Genomic DNA, 27,175 nt, shown 5'->3' with positions numbered 1-27,175 from the left:
TATGACAACATTTCCGGTAAGACGAAAGGAATCCTCGGGCTTCCATGGTCGAATTTCTCTCTCGGAAATGAGGGATCCTGGTTTTTGTGAGCAACTGAACTTTAGAACATTAGAGAAAGGTCGAAATAAAGATGCAGAGTGGAAAAATCCAGAAGGGATTCGCCCTTTTGGGATGAACTTTTTCAAATAACAGATACCCTAGTATGCGTTTTTTGAGGTAACAGATCGCGGCCATTTGCAAGGGCTTCTTGAATTGGCCCAGACTGAAACAAAACTGCCTCCATTTCGCACTAAGACCGCAATATATACCAGATTTACACGCCACTATATTTATCATACCTCAATAAGAAGCGCTCTGTAGCTAGATGTGCGAAAGACGCGGTACCTTTATGCTGGCCATGGCCAGTACCATTATGCAGACCTGGTACCATTATGGCGGCCCAGTACCGTTATGCAGGCCCATGTAGGACGAGATTGCTAGACGTCGTCCCCTGAACCCAAAAAATACAAATTCAAAATAGTGCAAACAATGTGAATAATTCATGAGAATTTTCACAATTATTCAATATTTACCTTTAATGGTGTGTTTATGTGAAGTTGATCAAGTGCAACCCTTAAAAGAGAACGCCGTTCATAATTTATACTGGTGGTCCAGGAAAATAGAAAAGAGCTATGCACAATGCCGCAGTACAGTTATTATGCATACGAATTTGGTATTAACAGTATTAGTACATCTGTCTATACATTGACATACATGTAGTACGTATTTACACAATTTGAGAGTCATACCTTAATACTCGAATCTCATTTCAAGATGGCCGCCTGGCGGCCATATTGGTCGATGGATTTGACTGAAAATCAAGGATATTGTAGAGAGTACATAGATATACAATCACATGAAATTTGGTTGCAATCCGACTTTATTTAATTTTCAATATGGCCGCTTGGCGGCCAGAAAGTAGGTCATATCGCGAAAAAGAAAAATAGCTCAGGGCATATTGCCCAAAGCTACCAACACACCAAGTTTTAGCCATCTGGCCCTAGCGGTGACGAAACGTGCTCCACTAACGGTCGACGACGGACGACGCTGACGGACGACGACGACGGACGCCGACGGACGACGGACGCCACGGTATCGTATAACCTCCCCAGAGGTGAGCTAAAAAAAGGAGTTCAGAGCGTTCATTCGATTTTGTGCGTTCGTTTATTTACCTGTTTGTTTGTATTTGAGTATTTTGCCCAGATCCATAAGGTCATTGAATACACTTTCTCTGCGGGGTTTCTCTTCCGCAGAGTTAGTACTCTGCACTCGGCGGTGTTATTTTCCAAGGAGTAATCTTCCTCCTATGCGAAATGAGCGTTTGTCGCAGTAACATACGATGACCACCACAAATTAGGGGTGTCGCTTGAGAAATTGACCGCAGGTTGATGCGATGAAAATTGCACTTGAAATAAAGACATTATCTCTGGGGCGCTTATTTTTTATCGACGTACAGAATGAGTAACAAGTACCCTCAAGATAATGGAATTGTATATCACCGATTCATGAGATGTCAAATTGGCCATGCAGTTACTTAGTCCAGTCGATTTGTACATTATAATGGTCGAAGTCATGCGATTACCAATGTCCAATAGCACTTTGCAACATCGATTGCAAATTCCAGGGTAGTGGAAAGGAAAAGCAAAATATCCTTTTACCAGGGTCAGGTTTCAGCGAATCTATTTATCTATCGCGCCTTAACCTTGTTAAAGGCACAACTTGTGGGTGGGATTTATGAGGAGGTACCTATTCGCCACCGTGCGCCCCCATCGGTAAATCTATAATGCCTCTTGGTAATGTTGCGAGGACTTCAATGAAACAGCAAGATCAATTCAATATCCAGAACTGCAGAGCATATAAATTGTAGTAGAATTTTTCAATTCAATTCAACGTTAAGTTACACTCTTAGAAAAAAAGGGTTGTTTAGCTTTTGAAAAGCCTATTAATGGTTTATCAGCCATCACAAATCTGTACTCACCAGCCAGGCCCCTGAGATCAGAAGCACAGGCTCTCCTCATTGAACCACGGTTCAACACTGATAAGTTTGGAGGCCGAGCTTTCTCCAGGAGTGCCCCTAGGCTATGGAATAGCCTAAACAGTAACATTACAAACAATACAGGGGACAGATAAAAACAGAACTCTATAGTCAATACTACAACTAGACGGGAGAGCGCTCTTGAACAGGACTAATTCTGGAAAGTTGCGCCATATAAACTAACAATTTTATCATTATTAATAAAAGTTCACTCCGTATAGAAGTTTTTCAGTCATCATCTTAGAAACCATTTTAGTTTTTTCAATTTGCAAAAACACGGACCCAATTATTGCGTTGGCCAAGAAACCTCTTATGGTTTTTCGAAAGCTCAAAACCTTAACAGTGTAAGTATGCTGCTGCGATTCTTCCCTACAGGCACGTTTTCAATTCAGCGACAGTCATGATGAATTCAATTTCCAATAAAGTTCTTTTTTTCATTGGTTACACACCAGTTTATACCCCGAGAAACTGGCTTTGAAATGGGCGTGAATGTTTTTTGAATGTGAATGTGACTGCGAATGCGTTCTAGGGCTATTGGACTATTCGTCCTCCCATCATGATGCGCCCACAGTGTCAACACTTCACATTGAAGATAATCAAAGGTTGTTTCTACTATCAAAGAATAAAATATTAACAAATACCTTTTTCACGCAAAACACAACATTCCCTGGGGGATGAAGTGAACTTTGTGTTGTTTCGACGGCCCTGGAGCACGAAGGGTGCATTTTCGAAAATTCTGTCTGACTCAAGGTTCCTCGAAGCCAACCTTTGGTGAGAGACACCCACTGGTTTTTCACTGAAAAGTGCCAAATACGTGATGGATTCAGAGACACACAGCTGTGCAGCCCCCCCCCCCCCCCCCCATAAAATCTACTGAAAATGTATAACATTGTCATGAATGAGTGATGTTCTGTTATATCACGCCACACTGCACCCAAAACAACAAAAACCGCATGCGTTTCGTTCGTAAAATTCCTGCGATATCACGTCAAATCGCGATCAGAGCAGCCCTACCCTTAAGCGTGCGAACGCAAGTGAATCATTTCCCATGAGGACAATATACTCAAGAAGAGCTTCTCGACAATCTTACTGAGCATGAGAAAAACGGGAGAATATCGCACCTAAGATTGACTCCAGTGGGTCCACAGGGACCCCAATGGTTGTAAATGAATTATCCGTTATTTGGTAAATACGAACTCTGGGTGCCTCGAGCCTTGACAGATACTCCGTTAAAATCAATCGCAATCCTATCTCATAACGGGTTGAGTAGAATTCTAATACACCCGGGGCGCTATTAAGACACTGAAGTACCGTACATTAGTAGATTTCGATTCCCTTTTCTGACACTTGTTCCTACGCGAGTGCCTGGGTACGAGAGACTGTATCTGCGAGGGAGGGCGTGACCTTTTTGATAGCCTTCCGAACTAAATGTTGAATTCTAATCTGCTTTATTCAAAGGACTGATACATTTATGACGGGGTGCATCTTATTTCCAAAGGCGTGACGCACCCCTAGCTTTTTAGACATGTCAACATTAATCCATTTGCTGCTTTCAAAGTTCCACACGATCAACGGGATACACCTTTGATTCATTTTACAGTAAGAGCGCGCCATAGGCTCTTGGGCTAAGTCAAATTCAATCTCTTTTTCTGACTTCAGTGTTACATGGTACGCGAGCGACAGATATCGATCATGTTTCAATGATGTCTAAATGAGATGTATATTTGTGAGTTCGTACAAGAGCGTATTGGTCCGGTCTTGGCATTGTGAGGGGGCGTCACCTTTACGTTGAAATATATTGAGTGTTGCATGGACTACACGAAGATCGGACTAAAAGTAAAACTTCACATTAGACGTTCACTCAGAACATATTGCTGTCATAGGGACATTGTGTAGATAATCAAGTTTGTTACATAGCACTTGATACAACAGTCTCAAAGCCCTTTACGATCTCGAAACCAGCCTAACCAATCTGAAGAAACCTCAAAGAATCTCACAGTAACACACTACGCTAGCTACACTTGGCAATTTCAAGCCAGTTGAGACTACACAGAGCAGCACTGAGTTGAACCCACGACCTTCCGATATATGTCTGACGCCTCCACCGAGCCACCACGCTCCCATAAGGTGGTCGCCGCTACAAAGGATGTCAGAATGATCCAGAATAGAACAGATTATCGAAATTGGCACCATCAGCGCCTGTTACCTCTCATGGTCTGTAGACCAGATTGGCAGTCGGAGCGCTTTTCTGGAGACATCCTCCAAGGTTGGACTCTCTTTGAAGCCCGGCGGGGAACGACCTGGCCTAGGAGCAAAATGTCGAGAAGAAACTGTGGAGGAAAGAAGAACACCTGAATGCCACAGCCCGATTCATGACAACCCCCGACCACAGAATTTGATGCTGCGCCCAACGCTTAGGAGAAGAAGGGGACAACACCGGTATCTTCGTCTAGCAATCCATTTTCTCGTCATCTTTTTTAGCATTCTGCCCCTCATTCGCGACGAACAACACCACTTCACCTCAACACGACCTCCATGAGTAGTTGTCATCTTCAATGTTACCTCAAAACAAAACACTTACAACATGTAGACGTGTATCATGATTACTGAATGTTATGATTGCTTGCCGAGGAAATGATTAAGAATTTTAACATTTCAGTACTTGTCATGGTGCTTCAAGTCTAAAAATCCTCACGCATACCAAAGTGGTCTCGTGAGAGCCAGAGGCAGGAAATTGCAGGGCGCTTTAGTATGATATCTCAGCAACATTCATCTTTCGAATGATGCTATAACTCATTCCCCCAATTTGAGCTCTCAATGAGATCGAAATTAAATTCTCAATTTCGGATCCAAATGTCCAAATGATGAAAATTTCCCCGGGCTCGGCTTCGGCTAAACTTAACAAGGTACTAGTACATTTAAGTTACCAACCGACAGCATCCCTCTTCTTAAAAGTGAGAAGTCTCCGCTGGTACGGACATGTCGTCCGTATGTAAGTGGACAGATTCCCTTGAGAAGCTGTAGAGCTGGCGCAAGGAACAAGTTGGTGGCAAGAGAAGAAGGGGTAGGACACGACCCGTGTCAGATGGCTTAATGCAGTGAAGCGAGATGGCGCGGGAGCTGGACTTGGTGAAGACTTGTTGGAAGCTGCCAATGACAAAACACTATGACGAAGGTCCTTCGCACTTTTGACGGCTTAAACCATCATGTTACATTTAAGTAAGTAGTGGTACATTTGAACAGTCAGCTTCAACAAGAACTGTCGTTTCTCGCCCCTGGTTGAACCTTTGTAATAAGAACTCGCGTCCTATATTACCTTAAAGTTACTAACAAACCATATACACATGTAACCAACTTCCATTATGTTTCCTTGTCACGGAGGATACTCAGTTCAACTACGTCCTTAAGGCGACCTGGTCACAGTATATAATATCTCAACAACATACCGTTTGTATCAAATTATCAACATGGCAAAAGAAGTGATTTGGAGAGGTCTTGTATTCCTTTAATGGTTTGTCTGTACGCGTAGGCCTCGACTTTCCATTGGGTCGACGGAGCAGGAGAACCCATGCGAAAAACACTGGCCTGAGGGTGAAGCTTCTTGGAACGGGTCAAACCTGACTGTCTCTAGATTGTCTTAAGACCAGATCACATCGCTCACGACATCATGAATGATATAGTCTCAAACATATGTGCGCCGCGTTTACGCGACGCAAAAGAATTGCGAGTTGAAAAATGATATGGAGCAAGAATTTGGCGTTTTACAGTGGAGGCTAATATCCGGACCAACAGAATGAAGCTGCTGTTTCGAACCCTGGTTGTCGCAGACATTCAGTTACCTGGCTTCAGAGGACTCCCGATACTGTCCGATTCGTATCCGGATCATCAGATGACGCAGCCAGGGAGAACGATTCCATCTCCTTAAACCATGCAGCCAAGGAAATTAAACATGGCGTATATGTTCAGATCACTATTGACAATCAACAGCTGCCGATAATTCGTTAATGAAAGATATTTTTGCATTGTAGCAACATTTTGTGACAGGATTGTTCATGATTGTTAGTAAAGGTCACACAAAAATGAGGTTTTTCAGTCGAATGAATGGTGTCACCAGAATTTCAATAATGACAACTTTGGAAAAGTGTCCAAGAGTACCTCGATGATAGGTTAAGAATCCCGGCTTGGAGCGCGCATTGCGAAGTAGAAATTGGCAAATCGATACAAACGAAGGAATACGTGAGATACGTGAGACGTTTAACAGCCAATCAATACTGGCAATTTCTAATTCACCTCGTAATCTGATTTGAGTTGTTAGTCTTTTTCCGTTAGTTCAATCAAGTTTATCAGCGAGTTTTTCTGAAAAATATGCCCTTGGTAAACTTGCTCACCTGAACCAAACAACAGACCTTCTATCAAACGGCTGACCAACGACATGAAGTGTTTGCACCAGAACATCCTAAACGATAGCCCTATTTTCGAATATCAATTTTGGAGGAGACAGGTTTTTTTAACTCCTTTTGAAGCCACTTGAGAGTCCAAGATCAATATCACACCAAGTGGGAAGCAAGAAATGGTGGCGACAACTTCAAGTCAGACAACATCGACAAACTGGAGAGCGAACAACAAGTTGCTATCTTCCGACTAAGAACTGGACACCGCCTTAAAAAGTATTAAAGAAAACTGGGCTTGTGTGAATCTGCCATCTGTGAACGTGGTTTCTCTGAAGAAGAACCCGGAACCTGGATGATTGTCCTCTGATTACCAACCGAGGGAAGGCCTGGCCGGAGTTCCAATCTCTTCAAGAAAAACTATGCAGAACAGAAGCCGATTTATGTCACACTGCCACATTCTCGAAAGCGAAAAATGCGAAAAAATTAACCGGTCGAACGCAAAGAAGAAGAATCCCGAACAGTTGTTTTTAAACACCGTGGAAGGTGGTCAATATTGAGATAGAGAGAGTCAGATGAATCAGACGAATCAGCAGTATACGGCTACTACAGTCGACTGACACCTGAAATAGAAACTCTGATAAATAATGCAAGGGTTCACTTAGTCCATTAATGGGTAACATCAATAGTAATTTGGCTCCTAGCGATTACCGCGTATAAAAAGTTCGGGTTTTTGGAGATCGACGAACATTACTGTGTCGGGAAAAGGCCTTTACAGCGTGTTCAATATCTACGTCTTCGTGATAAAGGTATCGCCATCACTTTGTTTTTTGGCGACATTTAGCGCGTGGTCAAATGACTTTAATTGCAATTTCTTGTGTCCGAAATGCTGCCCGATGTCAAAGGCATACAGGTGTTTCAAGTTCTCTAGAGCATGAAAGCCATGCGCTCTATTTTAGCATCGTTGATGACTGTCAATAGGCAGTTTTAGCAACCCTTACAAAGAGCGGCGTATGCATTTTAACAACGATTATTGGAAATTCGATATAAAATTGAAAGATTATTTGTTACACTTTGTAACTTGTCACCAAGTACCTAGTCGACCACGGAATGAAGACAGCAAAACCTCAGGTGAAAATACATGTATACACATTCTTACCTTAGCAGGATTTCCAACAGCAGCCGAGAACGCCGTCATCAGCACACAAAAGCATAAAGCAGCCTTCATAATGAGTCTTCAAAACGTCCTGCCAAATCCAAATTCAAAATATCCTTCTCAAAAAGCCAATATTTTCTCCCAGTATCCAGATAAGATTCCTTGAAACGAATACCCGAACCCGAAACGGACACCAAGTTTATATCAATATTTCCGAGGACGATCCACAAATGATAATTAGTCAGCTATGAATCGGCCTTTTCAATTGGTACCTCTTAATCTGCCCTGCTTTATTAATCTCGGAACGCCGCCGGATATCAATATCGGCGACTCGTAATGAAATCCTTTCCAACCTACGTCCTGAATTTATGATCGACGATCGTCTGCGCGTGCTGTTTTCAAGTGGCGCGCCGCACAACACAACCTCTGGAACGTTTCGCTGTCAAGTGATCAAATACCTCGTGTCAACGTAGAATTGTCCTCAATGAGCTTCCGAAACCACGCGGCGTTGACTACACTTTGACGATGTTTGACGAAGTTGGCTCCGATGTTTCCCGAATGCGGTCAAGTTTCGTCTGTGTCGTTTCAACCTCTACACGTACGCGGACTAATTGATTTATGGAGTAGCAATTCAAAATGGCTGCACCGTAAGAGTTCCGGAAGTTGGGGAGTGCACTGACCCCTGTGAATAGATGTTGGTGTCGTTTGCTCAGGCCTATTCGCTAATTCTCCGCCTTATGCCACGACATCATACCTTTCGTCGACGAGAGCCCCAGATGAATCACGCGGCATCTTGGCAACGCTGTTTTCAGAATGTAACTGAAGCAGCACGTTAAATTTTTGTTACAGAAGATCGAGTTTCCTCCCAGAGGAGGATATGAATCACCGGATTACTGGCGAGGAAAATCCTATGTTTGCCAATGGGGATGCTGATCACAATCCTTCCCGAAAGAACGGACTTGTAAGCTTACACACTGGATCACCCACTAGGCTTTCAGTTCTTGTTTTCTTGGCCGACCAATTGTCAGATCTCGTGTCCGCGAGCAAGAAGGGAGGTTTCGCAACCCTCCGAAATGATCACTTCGATCAGCGTCGAGTCTAACCCTCTCTGTGCCCTCTAAGACTAAAAAGCTGGGTGACCGATCTTTTGCTGTTGCTGGTCCCGTACTGTTCAATGGTCTCCCTGAGCAAATACGAACCTTGGAGGCAGTCAGTGACTTTAAGCGGGCCATCAAAACTCATTTATTTTCCAAATAATTTTTAAATGGGTGAAGTCTTAGTTTTTATATTTCTCTTCATTACCATTGTTTTAAATTTCTTATGTTTTACACCAGTGTTTTACCAATGTAAAGTGCCTTAGAGCTGGTTTTACCTGAATAGGGCACTATAAAATATGGTAATTTAATTTAATTTAATTAATGCCAACGCGTACACTTGCTCGGCATCGTGATCAGGAAGTTGAACAATGGGATAGGCGTTCACATGGGCGTTTCTGCGGGGGCTTTGCGAAAACTGCCTAATAACTTAAACCCTCCGCATACTTGCAATCCGTCATTTCGCGCGTTGAAAGAGACATGCCAAAGAGGAGACATTTTTTAGATGGCATAAATTCTGCTCAGAAGTATATATATATTATCCTGTTGATAACAATCGGTTATGTCTAGTTGTTAGTTTTAGCACAGATTTGCTCTATGAACGGCGAAGGTCTGTCTTGACATCAAGACCTATACTAATGCATCCTGCACTTTGTTGTAGGAGGAATTGCAAGTTTCAAGAACTCTGTACTTCTTGCTTCGTGGCCCTTTGCTCTTCGCAAGGGTTTCGAAACCTGCCGATTTACAAAGTTTCACGATTACCGAAACAAGCCAAATTGGTTTTTAATTAGCTAATTATCATACCTCACACGAGATCAAAAGAAGCCGATGGGCCAATCAACCCATTTTGACAATATTCAAAGACAAAGCTAATAGGTGACAATCAGGTTAAGAAGCGCAGACGGCGTGTGAAAGAGCATACACTATTTGATTACAGTTCGACGCGCGTCCGCATCAGGTCGATACTGGAGTCATTATGAAAGATTCCGGCCTGTCTTAATATAAAAGACCAACCTTCTTTGCTTCCCTTATTTCTTTTGACTTGGACACCGCATCCGTCAGGGTTCATCTTATCATCTGAGAGAAAACCTGAAAAATGATGGCGCCATCGGCATGATCGGGAAGACTCGTGATGAAATTTGCGGCAACCTAAACAAACGCGGAACTGAAACATGTTTAAGGGGGAATAGACAGGTAAGTAGGAGCTCGAATTGGATCGCCACGCGATGCCATATGCACAGTTAGAGACTTGGTGATAGATAAGGTCTCGTGGTTCCAACGTGAATTGATTTGAGTTGAGAAACCTAGCGGCGAGTTCACGTACTATAATTTCACTCACCTGGCTCCTTCTTATACTGTAGACCACTAAATTTTCGCGAGCGTTTTAATTTCGCTGTATTCGCGAATAATAAACCTAGGTTCGCGAAAATAAAAATCGCGAAAAAATCTTTGATTGGAAAACCTAAAGAAACATCCCTCTTGGAGTTTTTTTCCTGAAACAAGAAATAAAAAGTATGTCAAAGGCTGAGTTCGCTCAGCCATAACTTCTTAAAAAAGCCTTCAGTATGGTATCAATTCCATAAACAACAATACGACTTTACTCGCGAAAGATCAAAGTGAGAAAAAAAGGTTTTTTTCTGTTTTGAACCCGAGTGAAATGTTTTAATTAATTCCCAATGTGCGGAGGATGCACTCCAACGAAGGAATAAAGAAGTCCTGCTGCGATGCAGACTAAAGAATATCGCCAGCGCTTTGGTTAAAATGTCATGTGACAGTTACTACAGGAATATCTGATACAAGCTGCGATCATGGTTTATGGTCTGAAAAATATTTTTCATACAATGGCAATGCTTATCGACAATGCGTAATAGGTGACGCGATTCATGGATAAAAAGGGTGAGAACCGTCTCACTGTCAGGGGTCCTCGAAACTACTCAGATTTATGAATGAGAAGAGATCCTCATTTTATCTTTTTCCGGCCATTTGATAATGCTCCCACTTTCATAAGAGTTTCGCGACAGGTTTTCTTTAAGTCGCCCTGACAAGTTTTTCTATTTCATTCTGCATGAGATCTAATCCATACTTGGTCGTAATTAGGTCCCAAGAGTGGTTCCAAAGTTATCAGGGTCTTTTTAGAGTCGGAGGCTGGGTTCATCGGGGAGGTTGGCCTCGACTCGTAAAGGCTGCTGATTCCTAAGGGCAGGTGTTACACTCTGGACTTCACGGCATATAGCTCATGAGGACTAGCTTCCCCCCAGAAGCAAGTCACCGCAGAATCAGAAACGCGAGTGATAAGAGATCTTTGCCACTGCCAACGAATCGATTTGTCTCCAGAATGACGACGCCACCAGCTAACTGAGTGACAAACTAACTCATAATAGCTAGCTTCTTGAATCGATGAGGGGTATAGCGTGATCTATTTTGACAAAAGGCAGAATTTGCAACTCTTTCCATGTTACGAAGAGCGACGGACGACGAAGTACGAAGTACTCAAATGTACTTTATCCACGACCTTTTACGAAGATTTCGCAGCACAACTAAGAATATATATATATATAGACGATGACATATGATATGAGTGTTGCACAAATGAACTTTCTTACTTATGAGGGTGACGATATGGAATTGGATTATTTTTTCTTCCATGAACATATTCCACAAAATGAAGCCATGTTTCTCTCGGAAACGCATTACAAATAACCTTGACTAGCTAGGTTCATGGAATCGTGAAAAGACTATTTAAAACTTCCTTGATGGACCCACGGAGGTACTATTTCAGAGAGAGAGATCGCGGTATGATCCAATCATTTCCATTCATCCCAGATCAGTCTGAGGAGGACATAGTCATAACCCAAATACCGCGTAAAAGTAACTCTACAACGTAAAAGAGCACGTAGAAGCGCATGTCTTCTTGATCTTCATTTTTTGCGCCAGAAAACAAACAATTACCGGTTTCAAACATTTTCAAATCAAGAGTCCCTTCGCGCCAGAGTCAACAAGACCTATTGAAATACGATAGTCCCCGAAAGGTATGTACATATTTACATAACAATACCAAAGACCAGATATGTGAAAGGTGTACTGTCCCAGTCGACTGAATCTATTGTATGCCTAAACTGTATGCGTCCACTGACGACGACGACCTCAACAAGGCATTGCTGGGAAGGTTAATCGATAATACCTTTGTCCACCAAACAAAAGGTGACGCGGCCTGTTTTGCCACCATTTTGGTAGTGCATCCATACACAGCTGTTCGCAGTGCATTCAGCGCTACTTCGCACACGGAAGACAGTTTATACAGCGTTTCTTTTGCGATATTTTCCTCTTTTTGGTGCTTTTTTAGGCCCTAAGGACATCAAGGACATTGATGGTTATATTCCGATCCCTCCAACTCGCACGACAAACGTCATGACGAACAGTCTGTACTTGGTTTTGGTGGTCGTTTTTGTCGGAATTATAACAGGTAAGTCCTGCCCTATATAGGATACGAGTCATGGCTTTGGGCGTTTGGTTGACCTGAAAAAAGCAGGTCTACTAAAAAACGTATCGGTGGTTGTGAGATTGTCCCCAATGTTGGGATTTGGAAGAGAAGGGGTTGTGATAGTGTACTCCTTTCACATTACCCATGTACGAAACTATGACCATGATCGATTACTATGTCTCCGAATCATGGGTTGTGTAACTTATTTGAACATGAAGTGAAACTAATCTGATGGTCCTGTTTGTATGCATCGATGCACTGACATTACGAGTCCCCTCATCAGATTCTGCTGATGCGGATGTTCCTTTCCGTGGACACAATTAAAGAGGGAAATGCGACATTGTAGTGTCATTTCCGACCGTAAATACCTGTGGCCAAAACTACTAGGCCTACTCGACCCATCATGTCGGCTTAACTGAAAGAGATACAGCTCATGAAGCTAACGGCAGCGTTAGTGCCAATATATGTTTTAAACAACCAAGTCCTCTTCGTCTTTAACTTTTTGGCTTGTTTTCGTTTTTGAGTATTTCCCTCATTGTTTTGAAATGCGGACAGATACAAATGTTTAAAATATCTAAATAAATCTGGGTCTTTAGAGTGCTAGGCTCCACAAGAAGTTATCAAAGACACCTTATAATACCTAATAATTAGATGACATCAGCAAGGAGGTAGATTTTAAGAAGGCTCACGAAGACAGACGTGCTGATGATTTGTCTTGAATGATTGTTACAATTTGCTCTGTTTCTCCCAATGGAAACGTCATGATCTCTCAAGCTTTCAATTGTCTGCAAACTCTGATATATGGGGAACAACTAAAAACGTTACACCGTTAATTCGGCATGAACTCACCTTGCCTAATTCTTCTTTTACTTGCGTTTGGCTGCGATCCAAATTAGGTCCTAAAAATGACTCACTGTCTCCATTTTCATGATCCTACAGACCTTGAATTTTCATATCACCACTTGAGTTAAGTATGCATGAGCCACTTTCATTGATAAGTAGTCGACTTGTTGGGGTATTTCTTGGAAAAACTAGAACATAAGAAGATGTGTACGCAAAGAGGTACATGTATATACAACGTTCAAGCAAATAATACATTTTACTCTATTTCTGTAATTGAATTCCAATTTGTAAACGAAACTCACAGAGGCACCTGCACACCTTGCTTGGGAAAAGCATCTTGTTCAAGGTCACAACCAACAGAAGTGAATTGGCCAGAAAAAGTTAATTTTGTTATAGTCCCGACACCCTCCACAAAAAACTAATGCGGCCGCATTTTTTTTACCTCAGGCGACGCCAATGGTCAATCTATTCTAAATGCATGCATGCTCGCGCGTTGCAGTTGGTGCCTGTATCAATTTTCCCGATGGCTGCAGGTTATTTTAGCGGCAGTTTGTACTCAGTAGGTGTATTGCTTCAAAGACGGCAGGTTTTCTGTGCTGCCAGTACAGCAGTACCGCCGTTCTCATTGAAGCACCACAGAGCAAACAGACAGCGTAAACCTAAGGGAAAAATTGCTGGCGTAGGTCACTCTGATAATAACTATGCATTGTCTCAAGTATTAGGCCCCTATTTACTTTGATTGCCAGGTTCCACGGCGCTCAACTGCTGGCAAGAGGACAAGATGCCTACTGGGATGATAGGAGGATCCAAGGGTATGATGGTGACGTGTGGTGACAAGAACGATGTTTGCGTGGTAAGAGCATAGAAAACCCAAACAGCAAATTTTCTTACCTTGAAAACTAGTTTTCCACCGATCCTCTTTTCTGTATTGTGTATCTCTCGAAGTAAACGAAAATTCTTTCAATTTCCATGACAAGGATCTTGAGATCAAGCGGTTCTTCATGGTACCGATGTCAGCCGCAGTCTATCATTTTCCCCGCAAGAGTAGGCATAGATAAACACTAAGTATTCATTGCTGGTTTATGAGAGATATCACTGAACGCACTCTCAATAAGGTGTTAATAAAGCTAAGACCTAAGATCTAAGACCTAAGAACCCAATGTAAAAAACTAATTAGATCCCCGAAGTAAAAAAACTAAGACCTATAGGTAAAAAACTACGATCCCGAAGCAAGAAAAACAAAGACCGAGGTAAAAGACAAAGATCCCGAAATAAATAACTAAGAACCGGTAGGCCCACCTATTAGGGTGTGTACAAAACTTAAACCTAAGAGGATGTAAAAAACTGACTAAGACCCCCTTGATGGAAGTCGCGCGCATGTCATCACGTCTTCCATGCCGCACCCTGAGCGGGACGCGGACCTTTCCATGCAAAGTCAAGGCTGGTCGCAACATTTTATCGGTTACCGAGTTCGGGCCGAGAGAGAGTTTGGCCGCGTTCTCGATTTGGTCGGGTTGCTTTGGCCCGAGAGAATATTCTGTATATTTTGTCTATGACATACAGTCAAGTATATGCATATTCAAATGTTCTTCGGAAGGTCATTAGTCAAGGCGGCCCACCCTACATTGGCAGCATACCACCCTACTTTGCTCTAGACTTTTTGAAGGGTTTCTATAGGGCCATGCTAAATAAATAGCCGGCCACCCTACCTTGTGTTGCACACTGGCAAAACATTTTGAATATCAAGGGTATACCACCCTACCTTGAGGAAAGCCTGTGGAGAACTCTGTAGTCTGCAACATGCACACAAATCTCTTTGAACATATGCCTAACCTCTATCATTCTGACACTTCTTACCTTACCTTAAGCACATGGAATGGCTTGCCCAAACGAGACCCGAATGGCGATGGGGATCCCGTAAGGACTGCGGAAAGTGGGAAGAGACGTGCGGGGAGCCAAGCAACAAAATTCGAGACAGATTCAAGTGCTGGACGTGCTCGACTAATATGTGCAACGCCTCCTGGCGGATGATGCCGAATTTGTCAATCTTGTTACTTCCTTTTGCCATGTTGAAAATGTTTTTGTAAATATGTTGGTGCCGGACGTCCTTTAGCCATGCAAATCAGTGTCATCTTTGATCATGGACTGTCTCGGTCACGTGATTGTCCAGGGTGAACGGTGCCGGTGTAAAAGTAAAAAGTGTCCCCCCTAGAAAAAGTGTCCGGGCCTATTGTACTCTGACAGATTATGGCATATGGTTCTATAGAGGCAATGACCGTCACTAGCTCAGCGCATAATAGAATCCTTTGTTCCCGGACATTTTATCCTAGGACATTTTAAATTTCTACACCGGAACGAAATGGTAGCAGCAGCGTGCGCTGACTGATCACGGGAATTAAGTGACAATAATTCAACAGAAGGTTCAAGTCCACATCTCAAACATACGCTAGAGCTCGGCCTCGGCCTTTCTCCGTAGAGTATATTTGACCCGTCAGTTTTAACAACCAGCCATCTTCATCGGTATCTGTTTTAGATTTTATACATATGACTATTCATGTTTAGACAAATACTCCATCCCTTGTTAATAAGCAACTGACACTTTTTCTGTACTACGGTGACGAAATGCTAAACTATCTTGATTTTCTTGTGCATTGGCAAAGGCTAGGCTTTAACATTTGCTTGGTTCTCATCCTCGATTTACGGGTGACAAGATTTTAACCTATTCATAGACTGAGCTAATTTTTATAAATTTACAGAAATATAGCTTTTTGGTGGAATTGACTTGTAAGCGATGCATCTGTCCTACACAATTATGCAGTTTTGTATTCATGTAGAAATTTCTGTATATATAAGTACCACTCATGTATTGGCATTTTAATTGCTGAAAATTCCTGGCTGATCTTGTTGATATAAGTAAAATTCGTCCAATTTAAAGTGTTCAACATATACATGTATTGGGACAGAAAAAAGCTGTTTTAAATAGAGATATGGACTGATTACAGAGGTAAGGATAAATGACCACATTTACTGTGCTCAGAGAGAGGTGTCCGCTTAGAAGGGTTCCACTGTACATTGACACTAGACCCTCTCTAAGCGGACTGCACCTCTGTAAGCAGGACCCCACCTCTCTATTGAGGATACTTTTGATTTAGGTCCAAAATTGGTAATTTTTATTCAATTTGACCTCTGTAATCAGGGACCATGGGTGTTCTGCTGTATTTGACTGTTTTGGATAAAACTGTTGAAGATAGTGATTATCATATTAGATGTATTAGTTTTATTCATATCGTAGGAAAACCATGTAAAGTTTATTTAGTTCAGCTGCTGGTATTTTCAAAATGCTTTGTAATCAGTGTAATGTATATAAATGATTGTTTCATTCAATAAAATTGAGGATTATATAAGTAAATAGGTCTCTAGGATTTTAAGTATATTACATGTGTTCGTATTTTTATTTCATCTTCATTACAAAGGCCATTAGATGCTGATGAGTAGGCTATCATATATCATACATTGGGGTTGATGGGTTATGAAGCAGTGAGAACTCATAGAGTCCACTTGGTGACAATTTGGTCAAAAAGAGTTAAGTGCGTGTAGCAACCTCTGACAGAGTCTCACAGATGTGGCTTAACCCCTAGATGGCCACACTCACACATTAGAAGTCGACCCATTTTTCCCAACAAAATTATGTCACTAGTAGGCCTATCGACTCTGGTTCTCACCCCATCATATCCCGAGACAATGGCTTAGACAGACGAGAGACCGATCAGGCTGCTGTGCACCAAAGCCTGACCTAGACTGTCTCCCAAACTCCGAGCCCCAAGAACCAAAATCAGCATCTGGCCCGGGCCCCATCAACCCAAATAGGCCACCTTGTGAAACTGCCATATTGCCAACGAGAATAATGCACTGGCCACACCGTAAATAAAGTAACTGAACAACTACGAAATACCGTATCATCGCGTTTAACAGATTGTTACAATGTCGCCAAGGCCCGTTGTGCAAAATACACTGTAGCCTACACAGCGTGCTCCGGGAAGCACGCGTTTTCAGAAGAAGGGTCGAAATTGCCCGCGATATTTGCATGTTGCACGTCACACAGTTACTTGAAACTTTTTATGCATACGTGCTTCTATCTTTACTTCTAACTTACCTGATCCTGTAAATGTGACTCACCGGATGCTGAAGCCTTTGAAGGTCCGAATCATCCGCGAATTGTCAAAAAAAAATTCGTTAAATAGGTTATAACGACAACAACCACAAGAACGCTTTTCAGTAGGGCCGCGAGGCTGTGCCGAAGACATAAAAAAGAGCACGAACTGCATTGGAGCTCAAGTTAACCATTCATGCCATTGTTCTAGTCTAAATGGGGTTTCACCAGAATCATTTTCACTAGTTTGAATCTTTCCTGAAATAGAATAGAATAATTCCAAGCCCAGCCTATATCCGGCAAGTCACCGAGTTCTCATCGCATTTGAGAATGTTTTATCTCCAGTATGAATACATGAAAGGGCAGAGGCCTGGCGGTATTTTACAATGCGGGCAACGACCGCTCAGGTGGCGAGGCTCTCCTTCGGCGGTTAGTTCTTGTGACAAGCCTGGTTCTGCCAGGACATGACACATAAGGGGGGGGGGGGGGTGGGCATTGGGGTACTATAGGTGGTGGTGGTGGGGGGGGGGGGCGGGGGCAAGAGGTATTTTGTGGAATTAAGAGGATTATATAACAGTATAGAGTGTTTTCATGGTCAGCCATGTTGGAGGGCAGAACAGTGCTTTGTCATGCCCGACTTAACTGAATCAAATGCATGGTCATTTGTGCTTGCTGTCGTCTGTCCCTCAAACATGGCTGGTGACGACCTAACGTGAAACCATTCTCTTTTGCAAACGCATATCTGGCGTCCCTCTCTTCCAGAGTCCTATTATTTTGGCATGTATGCATTACACTCCGGACACAGCGGACCGGCCTTGTTCCTCACCCTGAGGAGACCAAATTAGGATGACGCAATGGGCTGCCTAGGGAGTCTAGTATGCATCGGAGGTGGTCATTTGCGGATGCTTGTAAACAGTTAAAATCTACACACAGGGAGAGAGGGTCCATGTACTGTACTCTCTCATCCCCGATTATCAGCAGGCCTTTCAGTCCTCATCACCCCCCCCCCCCTCCCACCTCTCATCCCCTTAAAGGGGAGACTGCCACTCACATTATTTGTAGAGCTGAGTGCACGTCTTGGAGCACTATGTTTATGCAGGCTTGTGACAGTGCTCTGGCAAAAAAAGAATCATTCTCCATGTGAAAATGATGTCCTTGAACAGCCCTCACTTGCAAAAATATGCTTTAAATCTGCTTATTTTTGGATGGGATGCTGGTCTATCGCAGGTTAACATCCCAGGCACAGGGTGCAAAGTCATTTCATTCCTCTAAATAAATTCAAGAAGCAATCTTTTCAGTATCAAAATATAAATATTTATTGAAACACAACTAATCTAAATCACACAGCATGCAGAGTCGTAAACTAAGCTCCTTTCTAACTCCTGCAAGGATATATGATAGTTATACTGTAAGCCTCCTTATTTTCATGACCAAATCAGATTTGTGTCGGATTCTGTGGCTCCAACGAATTGGATTTCTGTCATCAGGACAAATCTCAAGTAATGTATGTACAATAGTACCTCTCTATTACCCCTTTGGCTGACCATACAGATTAGAAGTCAAACTGGACAGAAATGGTGTATTTTGCAAGAAAACCAGCATCCTTAACAGAGAGATTGTTCTGTCAAGGGATGCGTCCTCTAAAGGAGATTCCATTGTATTTGTCAGATTCAAGGGCGTCCTTATTAGAGAGGTTCTCTAGTATGATACATGAAATACAGGAACTTGCATGTCTTGAGAGTAGGATACACACGAGAAACTGAACCACAGGTGACCGTCAGAGCGACAGAAACTGATGACCTTCGTTTGAACGTTGAATATTTTTGATCTATCGCAATGCCGTTTTTCTTCCACTGACAGTCGCCTTCAATTTAGTAACATGGGTGCACCGTCCTTAAAGGTACAGTGGATAAATAACACACAATTTATATAACAATGTAATGCATGCTATTAGTAAGAAAGAACACATTCGGATTAATACATTTACCAATCAAAATAATTCATAAATACTTTAGTACACTATAAATCATTCTCAATATTGTTTTCATTAATACTCATGATTGCATTTAAATTAATTAACTAATCATTATTGCAGCATATAGAACGGTTTGATTTTAAATTAAGTATTATTTGCACTTCTATCATCGGCGATTACATAAATAATTTAAGACACACAAATGCAAGATAAGCATTTTTCTACAAACACCAGTCGGCAAACTGGGACTTGGTACCTTGAATGAAAATAACTTGTAAAGTGTTCTACTAAAATCTCTAAGATATCTCTAATGGTGCTGCCTCAAGTTCTCTCAGAGTTTGAGATATCATGGAGGAATGCACGACTGCCATTTTTGCCAGACGCATTGCTGCCGAGTGGGATGGGGACTGCCCCAGATCGTGACCATCGGTGAAGTCACACCGGTTTTCGTCCCTAACATGCATGCATGTTTTCAACCTCAAGGATATGTTTTCAAAACAGAAACAACTCCATTGTTTTTCCTTCATTTAAACAATTTCAAAACACCCTACAGACATATAAATGCATCATTGCGCACAAAATAAGAAGTAAAACATAAATGCGAACTAAATGCACACACAGATATAGGAGAAATATTCAAATAAATAATACTGTTATTGACATTTTGAAATAAACGAAATAATTTCAAAAGAATCCCTGATTCTTTACACTACCTAACAATGTTTTATATGGTTGATACATAAAACATACCGTGCAGCAATGTGAAACTAATAAAAATATGTTACAGTGTACAACTACTACATGTCTCAAAACATACTTGACACTTTTGATTTCGAATAAATCAAAAAGTTCTACTTCATTTTGAACACACAGTACAAGGTGCAATCTCAAAGGCAATCTAAAGTCATTCATTTGGTCACCCCCATAACGAATCCAATTCTATATATTTCCATAACTAGATGAGACCACTCTAAGCAAAATAGGGGAGATCAACTAAAAACTAAATATATTTAATGATTATTATTCATTGATAAATGATAAATGTCTATTTTTTATACAAAATCTCTTCAAAATCCATTTTTTCTCGCGTTTACAATATTACGTTCCAACACATCCAACCTGTCACGTTGGGTCAATGTAGCGATATGCTACATGATACAATGAAAACTACACTTTAAAAGAGGGTTAAAATCTCAGTCATTCCAACTTCGATATAAATTCTAAACTGATCTCAATCAATCGACGCGACAACGGTATGAAATGCTTATGCCGTGTTCAAATCAAATAAACAACTTCAAATGTGACTATTCTTGTAAAGTTTACAACATTGAATGGAACAATAAATCTAACAATTGCAAATCAAACAGGATATTGATAAATTCAATCAAGTTATTCCTGTAGTGCGATCTTCGGTGATTTCTTTACAGTGCATAGTCACTCACATGACAACATAGCACCTATTAATATGTACATTCAGTGTTCTCCGCAAACCCATTTGTCAGGGTGGCCCACCCTACCTTGGCAGTTTACCATCCTACCTAGGCAGCTTACCATCCTACCTAGGCAGCAGCCACCCTACCTTGGCAGCTTACCATCCTACCTAGGCAGCAGCCACCCTACCTTGGCAGTTTACCATCCTACCTTGGCAGTAGCCACCCTACCTTGGCAGTTTACCATCCTACCTAGGCAGCAGCCACCCTACCTTGGCAGCTTACCACCCTACCTTGGTAGGATACCACCCTGTCTAGCTCTAGATTGTGTAAAGGGTTTCTTCAAGGCCTCCCTACTTTAAATTGCTGGCCATCCAACCTTGTGCTGCACACTGGCAAATCTTCTTGAATCTCAAGGGTACCACCCTCGAGAAAACCTTGTTGGGAACCCAGAGTGCATGTATATGTAATTCAAGGGCTTTTTTGGACCACCCTTTCATGGGCAGAATGAATCTGTCTCATACCTGTTGGTAAATTCAATTCAAGTTAAAAGCTTACAACATCAAGTAACTTTTCCAGTAACACTATTAAATTAACAAAGAACACTTTGCAAAAGTTTGCAAAGAAATACCAACTAACAAATTACACTGAAATTTTCCTGTAAAAACTCTTCTCTGAATGTTTTCAGTTGTTGAGTTGACACCACTAATTACAAGCACCTAAGTTATCTTACATGGGCAGGAATCTTTAACAATAGATTTTACTGACATTAACAATTTTGAACATTCCTTCATGTTGAAGATTGAATGTTGGTTTTCGAAGGATCATTACTTACAAATGATACAACCAGTAACAAGATGCAGCACCGTTAGACCAAACATTCAAAATCACTGTATAAGTGAGAGAAAAAACATGACTTTTGATTTTTGTGATTTGTCAGACATGAACACTGCTAGTCGGAAGTAACAACCCTCTCTTGCACAACAATATCTGAGAGACTATTCAGATGTGACTCTCTGAAAGGGCACTGTGCAACAAAAGGTATGTTACTTTGACCAGAATTGTAATTTGGCTTAAGTAGAATCAGAAATCAGAAGCACCGTCAATTGTAGACTTTTTCAAAATATTCGCTTTCAAGAAGAGAATTACAACAATTTGGCAAGAAATTTCATAATTTGGCATACTTCAAAATACTTCTCTAACAATGCTATCAATACTGTAGGTATTGCCATCAATACTGTAGGTATTATCAATGATATGATCCAAGTTTATCAGAAACACGATTGAAATTTGGCAGGATCCAGGCGACAAATTTTAAATGCATACAAAAAAACGTTGGAAAATCAGGTCTCCTCACTCGAAGAAACTTTTCACCCAAAAGGCGAAGTCTTCTGAAATACTAAAATTGCTGTTTCATTATTGCACACGTTTCAAGCACAAACTTCATACGTCGTAAAAAACATGGTATCACAAACAACAGTTTTGAAGTGAATACTGCTATTTATCAATCAATTCAACTACAAATCGTCATTTTTACAACTCCCAATCGTCGTCTCACGCACTGCTCCAAGCCTTAATGACAGCAGTCACAGGCAAAGTCTACCATACGCAGAAGAATTAGACATCAACATATCGATTTTACAAATGTGCATGTGCAGACAAGACGCACTTCTGGTGGTTCAAATGCTGACTATACGATCCCGAGTGGCTAAACCTCTTGCCGCAAAGACGACACTCGTATGGTTTTTCTCCTGTGTGGATACGGCAGTGTTCGCGGAGATGGTGTTTGTGCTTGAAGGCCTTCCCGCAGACATCACAAGCGTGGCGACGAGGGGCTGTGAAAGGAAGAGGGAATATTAGGAGGACATCACTGAAGATGGGGTCACTAGGCCATTATGCTCCCAACAGTAGACTGGTAGAATAAAATAAAGGAATACAAACTTATTGCTTTGACTGCCTGTGATATATTGGGCCCTTTGATTGTACCTCCACTTCTAGCAGTTGGGGGAACGCCAGCCTCTCACTAGTGATCAGAGCAGGGGAATGAAACCCAACAGTAGCAGCACATAATGACAAAACTAACTCACACATACCAGCTTTCACGGGGGCCCTTGGCTTTTTGGGCCCCTTGGATTGTTTCGAGGACTTCCCAGGCAATTCTGGAGGTGGTGGTGACACCTCCTGCTCCATTCTTGTTCCATGTAGCTGATGTTGATACGTGCTGTGCAGGGGATTCTGACACGGCGGATCCATTGAGGCACCTGAAAAGGAAAACGTGAAAATGTTATGAAATATTTTGTGACGAGATATTTGGTGAATACCGTTAGTTTCGCCAGATGTCTTTCTATCAGTTAACGTGTATGCTAGAGTTCTTACCGGAGAGCATCTGCAACGACTGTGAAACCGTTGTCGGAACATTGGGATCAATCCCGGAGTGACTTGGCATATTAAACAACAGATGGTCTGTGTCAACATCGTCTTGCTCCGGTTGCGGCGCATCCAAATTTGGCATGTACGGCTTCAGGTCGACATAGTCTTGTTGGACGCCGGATGACTCCTGAAAAATTATCAAAATGTGAAAACATTTCTTACCATTGTGTCCACTTCATGTCATTTCTGCAAAGAGTACATCATGTGATCTGACTGGTCCCGACAAAGCAAGGGCCAAGTACATATGTAAAGCAGTCAGGTTGCTTCACGGAACCTGCCATGATGATCGGTAGAACGAAAATCGCTCGATTGTGTTCGTCATCGGTGACTGCAGAGACCTGGTATCAATATCAACCACAACTATATCTGGTTTAACCTGCAGTCGAGATCTTTTGGCTGCACAATGTAGAGATTGTTATTGCATATCGCTGCAACAAAAGTCACCCGTTTGTGCAGCACTTCGTCTAGTACTTACCCCTACTTGTTTGACACCAATGCCCTCGTGACTTCCTCTGCCTAAGCCACCGGCCGGGATAACGTTTGCCAGACACGCCAACCGCAACTGATTCTTGATGATCTCCTTCTTCAACTGCATCTTTCGAGCCTCCATGTCTTCACTCTCCTGGGAGTAAACATAATACGGCACCTTCTGGGCATCTCGACCAGCATCGTTATTCCCAGCTTCAAGATTCGACTCACTGCTTGAATGCTGCCCCACGTGCTCCACGCTGCTCCGATTGCCTATTCCATGATCCAAAATATCACTGACTTGAAAGTTCCCCTTCCGCGAATGTTTCCCCTTGCTACGAGCAATCTTTTCACCGGACGCATGTTTGCTATTATGCCCCGCGTTATACCCAACAGTTCCGTAATGTGCATCTTGGATACCTGGATCCGACCAAGCATCTTTGTTGTAAATCGGTGCGTTTATTGAATAATTACCCGCCAATTGCAGACCTTGTTGACCTTGAGCAACATTTGTAAAAATATTCGAGATCGGACTGAGGACTGCGTTGGCATCTGTGGTACATTTCGGATCAGGGTTCGTTCCTGGATTCCCCGTGATCGTGCTCGACATTTGAGCAGCTGGAACTGGGTGTAGGAAGTCGTACGCTGTGGACACAACGCTCGATGTCGGGTAGGGAGGTAGGCTAGCTAGGAAAGATTCTGTTTTGTTCGCCATCATATCAGTGTTGGAAGTGGTAGTCATGGAATATGTCAAGTTGTGCGGGGAGTGAGACGCTTCCCTGGCGAATAGATCCGCGTGTGGGGCACCGTCAACGACGTCGTGAACTGCTGACGTCACTGGAGGAAGACCGCTAGGACTTGGTGTGTGCGTCGGGTAACTGACCACTGGACTTGATCGTGTGTTGAGTGCGCTTGAAAACAGCTGTGTATCCAAATAATGTGTAACAGGTAATTTCATTGTTTCTATTGTTTTTGCACAGATCTGGTCTGCGCTTGGTGACGAGGTTGAATATCCTGCAGTGCTCACGCCACCAGGTTGAAAAGTCCCAAATTTATCACCGACGTTGCTACTAGTTACATGAATCTGCGACTGAGAATACTGCGCATCAGATTGTGAATACTGGGGTAGAGTTTCAGAGTATTGCGACTCAGTCGCCATGGTAATTGGCTGAGAATATTGCACTGACGGGGGCCACAATGGAAGGTACGCATTTGCCCAAAATGCTCCGTTACTGCTGGTGACGTTCACGCTATCGGTCTCCATATTTTGATAACCACTTTTTCCAAGACGTGGAAATATTTCAGCAAATCCAGGCAAGTTTCCTTTCACGGATGTTGCAGTCATATCACTTTCCTGGGGTATAATCGGTACCGGGACGATCGGTAACTTCATAGGTGAATGTCCCGCCTTTTTAACACTACTTGGAGGTTCCAAAAGCAAAGATAACGTCGGGAACTTCGGACCAATTGAGGCCTCCTCAGACTTATCACCGACAGAACTTTCAGGTTTTACATGTCCGTCTGTCTGAGGAACAAAAGACTTGGATTTCGAATCAGATTTGGACTTTTTTGGCGAGTTCTTGGATTTTTTCGATGATTTCTTCGAGCGAGGTTTTGACGGACTTGCTTCCGGTAAAGACAACAATGCGCCGTCTCCACTTGCTGTTACTTTGGCTTCAAACGGTAAATGCGTCGCGGGAGACTCCGTAGCCTGGACGGTTTGTTGTAAAATCGTGCTTGCATCCACTTCCTGTGATATTTCCGTTTGTAACAAAAATATACGATAAGCGTCAGTTAGCGAGGTTTCAGCCGCGGTCACGATTGGATGGACTGGGGACGAGGGTGTAAGGGAGATATCCGACCTTGACCTTGGTTCCTCCTTTATCTTAATTTTGGACGAACGTTTCACTTTTGCAACAAAAGGTGGCGACACTAAATCTAAATTATTTGGCGAAGGAGACGGCTTCTCCATGGACGATTACAACTGTGGACGAGCCATGATTCGTTAACGGCAGGATTTGCACAAGCGGTGGGACGGTTTTATCAAAATATCTAAAAATGACAACATTTAAGCACCAAGTCGAGTTCTCAGAACAATTTTCACATGTCAGATAGAAATGTTTCAAAAAACGTTTTTAAGAATAAGCAGCTACGCTGTAACCAGGTTTTCTAAATGTGCGAATGAACACATGAGGGTTGATGAGACGATATGGTACTCCCAGTCCAACAGTCTGCTTTCACATCTCCAATCTCGAGCAGCAGCTACCCCTAGTCGTCATCCCTACGCCACTGGTCCAATAGTATAGCAACACGTTGGCAGAAGTAAACACCTGAAACACACAGTAAGTAAGAATTAGAAATCTCTGGTCTGGGGCCTACACAACAAATTGGCCAAAAAATTAGCAGGAAAAAAGTAATTTGACTTGACAGTCTGACTTTTACTGTCTTTTCATCCACTATGTACACCCTTGTCGGAAAGTTTAAGGACACCAGTTTTTTTACAATTTTCGCAAAAACTACTGGGCCAACTGGAACAAAAGTTTTATCATATCTGGATAAACTTCTTGGGTATCATTTACAATAGGTTTGGTTTTTATAGTCAATTAGGTAAAAACGTTATGGCCCTTTTTCCAGAGGCATGTTTTTTTAGTTTTTTTGTCTGCAGATTTTTCTGCCGTTTTTGTACAACTGATCTGACATTTTGAAAACTCTAATCAAGACAACACAGCAATGCAAAGAACTCTGCATATCAGTGGTACAGTTCATAATGTATTCAGGAATCCAGGTTCAACAAATGCACGTGTAGCATACACACAATGTACACATTCTTTAATCTACCTGGGAGCGAGGTAGCAAGGTTAAGACAAAAGAAAATTTCTCCCCCAAATTCCGATGCTCTAAGTTCATTCAGATTAACCTCAAATTTAAAACACATTAGTTCTGTATGTGATTAATTACTTACTCTAACTTCTGGATATGAACTTTTCCATTTTTCCTTCCCCGATTACTGTATTTTTTATGATTTATTGTGGAAAACTTCGTCAAAAATATTTACGATCAAAGTTTCGTGGCGTACTATCTTCAACAAGTACCGTGAACTTTTAGTTTCATTTCTCTATCACAGAGAGCGCTGCAGTGTACATGGTGTGGCAGAAAGAATGCCATACTGAACTTCCATACGCGTTATCTGGAAGCGAAGGGTCAGGATGAAAGAATGCCGGGTTCAATAACTCATTAAGTTTTAGTTAGGTTCCATGTGGTTTGAGAAAATTATTTTAAACGCGTCAGGCCTGGGTCCTCATACTAGGCCCCTATCGGGTCTAGGCCTGGACCCACTGAGGACAGAGTAGACCCCAGGGATATGAGGCCTACCACAGACAGCAAGGTGCCTCATTATACAGCTCGGGAATTCAAGTGAGAGAGACCTGACTGTGGGATGGATGAACATTTTGATTAAACAACACGGCTTTCCAAGTGACCCATTAATGATGATAAGGCCAAGGGTGACTTGCTCTGACGTTCCGTACAGGGAGGCCATTGTACATGCTCTTTGCGAGGCATACTGTAGGAAGTATTCACAGCCCACAATGAATATAATTTTCCACGCGGTTAGAACTAGAAAGTGGCGTACAAGATAATTGTCTCGTCGCTGGCCTACTTCGGTGTTGAACTCTTCTCGGGTCGT

At 42.2% G+C, this 27,175-nt stretch overlaps 2 protein-coding genes and 1 long non-coding RNA gene across 4 annotated transcripts in view; 1 reads left to right on the top strand and 2 right to left on the bottom strand.

Moving 5' to 3' along the window:
* Positions 1-8,368, bottom strand: part of LOC135498764 (corticotropin-releasing factor-binding protein-like) — a 70,587-nt gene extending 62,219 nt beyond the window's left edge. The window contains exon 1 of one of the 2 annotated variants that reach the window (XM_064789177.1): positions 7,623-8,368. In XM_064789177.1, coding sequence (XP_064645247.1) covers positions 7,623-7,691 — 69 coding nt within the window. In that variant the 5' untranslated portion in view covers positions 7,692-8,368. The remainder of the gene's footprint in view (positions 1-7,622) is intronic. The other variant, XM_064789176.1, reaches the window with a different exon arrangement.
* Positions 8,369-11,950: 3,582 nt separating this feature from the next.
* Positions 11,951-16,468, top strand: LOC135498958 (uncharacterized). The gene is made up of 3 exons (XR_010449190.1): positions 11,951-12,176; positions 13,784-13,890; positions 14,906-16,468. It is a non-coding gene; the product is annotated as an uncharacterized LOC135498958 (long non-coding RNA).
* A 2,016-nt stretch (positions 16,469-18,484) lies between these two features.
* LOC135498945 (uncharacterized) lies at positions 18,485-26,558 on the bottom strand. The gene is made up of 5 exons (XM_064789477.1): positions 26,453-26,558; positions 23,498-25,820; positions 22,969-23,149; positions 22,686-22,853; positions 18,485-22,427 (listed from the first exon to the last, which is right to left on the bottom strand). The coding sequence occupies exons 2-5, from the start codon at positions 25,460-25,462 to the stop codon at positions 22,231-22,233; spliced, it is 2,511 nt and encodes an 836-aa protein (XP_064645547.1). The 5' UTR covers positions 25,463-25,820; positions 26,453-26,558; the 3' UTR covers positions 18,485-22,230.
* Positions 26,559-27,175: the final 617 nt, after the last annotated feature.

The sequence above is a fragment of the Lineus longissimus genome, chromosome 14, assembly GCF_910592395.1.
Source record: "Lineus longissimus chromosome 14, tnLinLong1.2, whole genome shotgun sequence".
Classification (NCBI taxonomy): Eukaryota; Metazoa; Nemertea; class Pilidiophora; order Heteronemertea; family Lineidae; genus Lineus; species Lineus longissimus.
This window is presented reverse-complemented; position numbering and strand designations above follow the sequence as displayed.

Bases quoted from the DNA above. Each gene is read 5' to 3' on its own strand.
- LOC135498945 (XM_064789477.1), bottom strand. From the start codon at position 25,462: ATGGAGAAGCCGTCTCCTTCGCCAAATAATTTAGATTTAGTGTCGCCA. The intron at 23,150-23,497 runs GTAAGTACTAGA...ATAATTTTTCAG, and splicing joins TTGGTGTCAAACAAGTAGGG to GAGTCATCCGGCGTCCAACA. The intron at 22,428-22,685 runs GTATGTGTGAGT...TTCCTTTCACAG, and splicing joins AAGGGCCCCCGTGAAAGCTG to CCCCTCGTCGCCACGCTTGT.